Source organism: Poecilia reticulata, linkage group LG12, assembly GCF_000633615.1.
Source record: "Poecilia reticulata strain Guanapo linkage group LG12, Guppy_female_1.0+MT, whole genome shotgun sequence".
NCBI classification, from domain to species: Eukaryota; Metazoa; Chordata; class Actinopteri; order Cyprinodontiformes; family Poeciliidae; genus Poecilia; species Poecilia reticulata.
Genome location: NC_024342.1, coordinates 13,904,128 through 13,910,208, shown reverse-complemented (window position 1 = coordinate 13,910,208; position 6,081 = coordinate 13,904,128). Strand labels below are relative to the sequence as shown.

Below are 6,081 nucleotides of genomic sequence, written 5' to 3'. Positions count from 1 at the left end.
TAGGGGTAAATTTATTCCATGTAGTCATTACTAATTACTTTTGCTGAAGCTCCCAAACTTTTCTCGGAACCAAGTATGAATGAGAACATTTCCAAATATAAACAAATTCAGCTGGAAAACTAAAATAAACATTAGTAACCGCAAGTCCTTGAGTCATTAGTTCAAATACTCAACACTGTTACTTTGTTTTTGACTGAGATCCTGTGTGGGCAGGTTGGCAGGCTCATGGCACCAGTATTAGCACTCAGTACACACTGAAGCCATTATCCAACTGCTTATGCAAATGCATCACCTGTTGTGGCTTACAAGATGAAACTTCCTTAACAGGAGAGAGCAGCGGTTACTAACCAACCACTCATTGTTCTGTAAAAGCACCCAGATTAGCAACAAGGAAATTCAAGGTAGCACTTAATCAATATTGATTTAAATGAGTACTAAAGGTCACATTCTGCAACTTTACTTCACCTTGAGGCAGAAAAAAAAAATCTGTTCGTCATGGATGAATCAACGTAAATCTCTCCAGATGAGGCTTAATTAAAGTTCTTTTCTGAAAGTAAGCGTTTGCACGTTTCTGGTCTCACTCAAACATCATGTGTTCTTTGCTCTCACCTGAGCGGATTCTTGATTGCGATGTAGCGGTCCACAGCGATGGCCAGCAGACTGAAGATGGAGCTCTGTGTGAGCACGAGCAGAAAGCAGGCGATGAACAGGCAACCGTAAAAGTCGGCACAGAAACCCACACTGGATATGGATGAAAAAGGAACCATTACTGAACAAAAAGGCAGCCATCACAACAATTAGAAGAAATCACCAGTGGATGCATCTCATGCCGTAATGTAATATTTCAGCGGTACAACATTAACCCTTGCCCTAAATTAGATAAAAACGAGGAAATGATACCTAATTGTGATCGCGAAGGGAATTGCCAGTAGCCCCACAGCGATATCAGCAACCGCCAGTGAGACCACAAAGAAGTTGGTGATGTTCTGCAGGTTGGAATTCAGACAGACAGACCAGCATACCAGGGTGTTCCCAGCCACAGCCAGGAGAGCAATCAGCAGCTCCAAGCCAATATAAACCACCTGGTGGAGCTCCAGCATGGTTGTTTTTTCCTCTTTTTTTCCTTTCCTTCTACTTTCATCCCATCCAATCAGCTCCTCATCTTGTTTTCAGACACAACATTTTCTTGCTTGACCACACGGTCCGACTTGAGACAAAAGGGATTGTGTCACATCGACAGTGAGGCAAAGCAGAAAGTTCCCAGCACTAGCGTCACACGCGCGACGCCGGATTACGCTCACACCGTTTACCGTCACCACTGCTGTGCTGGACTGTTAGTCTTCCTCTTTTTCAAGTTTTGTTCAGTGAACAGCGATACAGCTGAGGATGACGCATCTGAAGGGGCTGCCAAAGTAGAGAAGTAATCTGGAGAAGGGACAGAGGGGAGAGGACATGGTGTTAGTGTGTTTAGCTTGTATAAACAGATTACACTGTGTTCAATGGACATGCAGTTACATGCACACACACACATACACACACACACACATCAAAAAAGCCATCTATCACTGCATGACAAGGATACAGGGTCAAATCAAACAAGACAACAAGGGGCTTTTTATTTAGGGACAGTTTCCCAAAATCCCTCTCCCTTATCATTTGAGATACTGACATACTTTTCACAGATAATTACACAAATAACTCAAACACTTAACTGTTTGATGTTATTGCATAATCAAAGGAGCTCCAATAGAGTTCTTTTTGAGGAAATCCCTGCATCTTGTATGCAGATTAGGAGTTCTTACACAAACCTGTAACAACGTCAGCAAACTTTAGCAATAATGACCTCAGAGATGTGAGCTCAACTGTACAAGATAAAGAGCAGAAGTAAAGCCAAAATAAACGTAAGATCAAAAATCAGATCAGATGAAATGTAATAATTATGGGGCATTTCAAACGGATTTGTTTACATCCACAAAATTAATTGTACTTTATTGTTGGTTTTTTTTTAAACACCCACATAAAACAGATAATTGAGATGAGGAGAAAAAAATGTACATAATTTATGACATCGTTAACTTTTTCTGTTTTTATTGTGAATGTTCTGCAATTGCTGCAAGACATGGCCAGGATTTTCTAGCAAAAAGAGTTTTTTAATCTCAAGTAATTGGATTCTCCTGGTGACATAAAGGTTAAATTAAAAAAGTAAATAAGATAAAATAGTTGTGTACACTAAATCTGTAAGAGTGGCAAGAAGAAAATAATTTTTTTCAGACCCCCTGGCACTAGTGGCTTTTATTGAAAGAGTACAAAATAATACTTCTGCCATTGTTAAAGCCTAACTTGTACTGCTAAATTTGCAGTTGATTCCTGAATGAAATGATTCATTTTCCTTATCCCAACAATGAGCTATTTAGAAAAATGATAGCATAAGTCAGAAAATAATTTAATTGGTGCCTCCTTAATTTTCTTGTCGTGCCGTTTGCTCCAAACTTATATGGACCTTTAAAAGTTAAAATAAGTTCTTAAATGAGTTGGTTAAAACTGAAATGTTATGACGTCATCAAAGTCCTAGTTTGAAGCTCGGAGCACTTTTACGTCACGGTTCTTGAGTAATTATGTATCTATTTACTTTCCACACTGACAAAAACACTCATGAATGTATCATTGATTGGTAGTCATGGAATAAAATGAGGAGTTTAGTTATACTGATCAGCAAGGGGGTGAAAAGGAAAAATCAAAATGGAAAAAACTTCTACAGACCACTGGTGATTGCTCAAAAGGTCACATTTACACTTCGGACATTGACTTAATGCGTTTCCATTGCTCTTTTTGTTTTACATCGTACATCTATTTATATGAAGAAAAACATTTGCATGAACGATCAAGCAAGCAACATGCAGAAAAGTCTATGTCAATGATTAGGAAAGTAGTTCTTCAACAGAATCTTCCCCAACAAAAGATGAAAACAAGACAACGTTACAAGTTTACATTGGAAAACATTCAAAATGGAAAGAAACAAACAGAAGACCTGGGTAACAAAACTAACAAGCAGAAAATAAATATGGATCTTAGGAAATAAAACTTGAAGCCTGTTTAATATGGTATTAGTTGCGTTATGGTGTCAATGAAGTGAAGACATGGAGGTTTATTTATAGTTTCAGTGCAACGGGTAAATATGCCGAGGTGTAAAGCTGAAAAATTATGCTTGCTTACACTTCGACAATGACGCTCGCTTTCCAGTGAAAGACCTTTCCGCTGTGAGATAACGAAATATTCTTATGTTGCTGAGTCATTCCCCTATTCGCAGCAGAACCCAGGTACAGGAAAACCCAGAAAAACAAGCAAGAGCTAATTAACTTTCTTTCTCTCGTCTCTCTCCCAGATGCCTTTTGGCAAACTCCAGTCAAGTGGATTTCTCATTGCCTCTCTCCTATATAAAGCTTTGACTGGTGAAGAACCCAAGTCGCTGCCATATTGGCTGCTAAAGATTGTAACTCCTTCTGAGTAGTCATAGCCAAGTCAAGTGTATTTGAATAGCACATTTCAGCTACAAGGAAGTTCAAAGTCCTTACATGATACAAAAAAACCCCACAATAACCATTTCTGAAACAAGCAGCATTTGACAAAAATAATCATCATACATACATCAGATATTTAAATCAACGTCTGTTTGTTGTGTCCTACATAAAACGTGGCTTTCTTTAAATAATTATTTTTATTTTTCCATAAAGAAAGCTGTGTTATTTTACTTCCATTTCACAATTATACACCCGTTTGTGCCGGTCTATCATATAAAATCCCAATAAAACACACAGAGGTTGGTACTTTTTTTATACGTAGAAAAAAAGTGAAAATGCACAAGAAGTGTGACATTTGCAAGAAAGAGTAAGTAAGTCTGGTCAACACTTCTCAGAAAGCAATTTATAAAGATGAGATGAGACTGGGGTGATCATCAAACCTCTAATTACCAATCTGAGATCTAAAAGCATCTGTGGAAAGCCTCCCTAATTCTCATGCGTGTAAAACATGAGCCTAAGCATGCAACTGCTATAAACATCCCAGGCAGTCCTGAACACCTTTACAATGTGCATGCTTCCCATTATGTTTCGGCTCACTTGTGTGTAATCTAACACTAGAAGTTAACTAACCAACACCTGGCTCCACTGAGAAATCATTAAGGGGGAAAATGCCTTAGAGCAACAGTCAGTGCAAACACTGAAAATACAAAGAGAGAACAGAAGTTTGCACAATTTGCTTCCGTTTTAAACATTTCTCATTCTGGTATTTTTAGACACTTTACACTTCATTAAGCATACCCCTCTGAGCCACACGCAAACGTGCAGCTCCACCATCAGTAATCTTGACGTGCAATCTGTTCTGCTATCGCAAAGTCCAACTTTTCCTCTGCTGCTTTGCTGTTTAGGAATTCAGAATCAAGGATTTATCCAGCTGCAGTGAAAGACCCCTTGAGGTTGCAGCAGATTAGTGTGCAAATCCTCCAAAGCATGGCGGAAAGCGAAAACATTTGATCAAAGTTGGGCAAAATATAAGAAAAGACCGTTTTCCATCTGGTCTGACTGACAGGAAGAGAGGCAAGAAGCACCCAGAAACTTTGATTATGCCTATGAGAAACAGAGGAAGAGGTGATAAGAAAACGCACATCCTGCTGGAAAAGATCTGCCACTGCCCTGTCAATCAATGTATCAGCTCAGCTCCAACAAAGTCCAAGGAAAACAAGAACAAGAGTTAGAAAAGAAATGCTTTTTTTTTTTAAATGAGGAAAGCTGCTGGTTTTGTCATATTAATAGAAACAGGTTTTTTTAAGACAGGAGGAAATAGACATTACAGAAGTTTCATTAGATTTTGGGGGGGCGTTTTAGATCTCAGGAACTCAACGCACAGTTTCATTTAATCTGAACACGGATGCAATAAAATATTTATTCTGAGCCATTCATTGTTAGAAAAATATGTACAAGTCTGGTTAAAGAATAACAGTCCCACTGGGTGTATATTGTTTCAAGGGCCCTTTTGGTTTTAAAGTGTAATATTTGTGTAACACGCGGAATACAATTATTAGAACCTAAAACTACCTTCAACTGACGCATTTTGGAAAAGTAATCCTTCCTTTCCTTACCTGATGGATGAGTGAGTTGATCTCAATGCTGGGGGTCTTTCGTTAACCCTGAAACTGCAAAAAAATAAAAATAAAAAATGCTTAAAAGTTACACTGGAAGACAGGAAACATGATGGGGAAAAAAAGTTGCTGAGATCGCGCCACGGGCGCTGCCAGTGATGGTGCGCACCGACGCGACGCAACAGGAAAACGAAGAGCGGCAGCAGGCTCTCCGCTTGCGTGCGTCTTCCCCGAAATTGCTGCTACTTTTAGGACGCACATTTGTAGCTCCAGCGTGGAGACCCGCCCCCTCCCGGAGTCCTCCCGCGAGTAAACTGTGAAAAGTACGGCATAAATTATGTTTAAGGTAGAAAAAGCGATGTGATGAGATATAACTTAGCCTCAGTCCTCTAAAGAAAGGGAAACACTTTGAGTATGAGAGACTGAGGTTAGGTAAAAAAAAAAAAAATAAATAAATAAAAAAAAAAGGGTGGGTGGCGGGGGGGGGGGGCATCAGGTAAACCACAACGGAAGATGACAAAAGTGAAACCATGCAAGAAACGGTACAAAACACAGTCATGTGGGAAAAATGACACCTTTAACTATTCAGTTATTTGTTGATATGTTGGGTTTTTTTTACATGTCTTAGTAAATAAGGTAAAAACGGAGGAAAAAGTTGGGACGCCCTGCCCCCTAAGTTTTCCATTTTCACTGAATGTCAGTAAGATGCTTCTTACAGACATCCTCCAGCCTCTGACAGCAAAAGTTGCCTCACCCCTCACATTTAAATGTGTTTATTTTATTTTTAACCTACAAAGCACCCTGCACCCTCCATTCATATTCTATATTCGCTTATCCTTGCAGAGCTTCGATGGGGTGTAGGAGAGGCGGGGTACACCCTTGATAGGCCAATCCATCGCAGGGGCAACACAGAGACACACAGGACAAGCAACCATGCACACACACAC

At 39.5% G+C, this 6,081-nt stretch overlaps 1 protein-coding gene across 1 annotated transcript in view; it reads right to left on the bottom strand.

The window, feature by feature from the left end:
- The window catches only part of adora2ab (adenosine A2a receptor b), an 8,980-nt gene extending 3,621 nt beyond the window's left edge, over positions 1-5,359 (bottom strand). Inside the window, exons 1-3 of the mRNA XM_008423958.2 lie at positions 5,135-5,359; positions 901-1,425; positions 610-741 (exon numbers count right to left, since the gene is read on the bottom strand). Of these exons, the coding sequence (XP_008422180.1) occupies positions 610-741; positions 901-1,100 (332 nt within the window). The 5' untranslated portion in view covers positions 1,101-1,425; positions 5,135-5,359. The remainder of the gene's footprint in view (positions 1-609; positions 742-900; positions 1,426-5,134) is intronic.
- Positions 5,360-6,081: the final 722 nt, after the last annotated feature.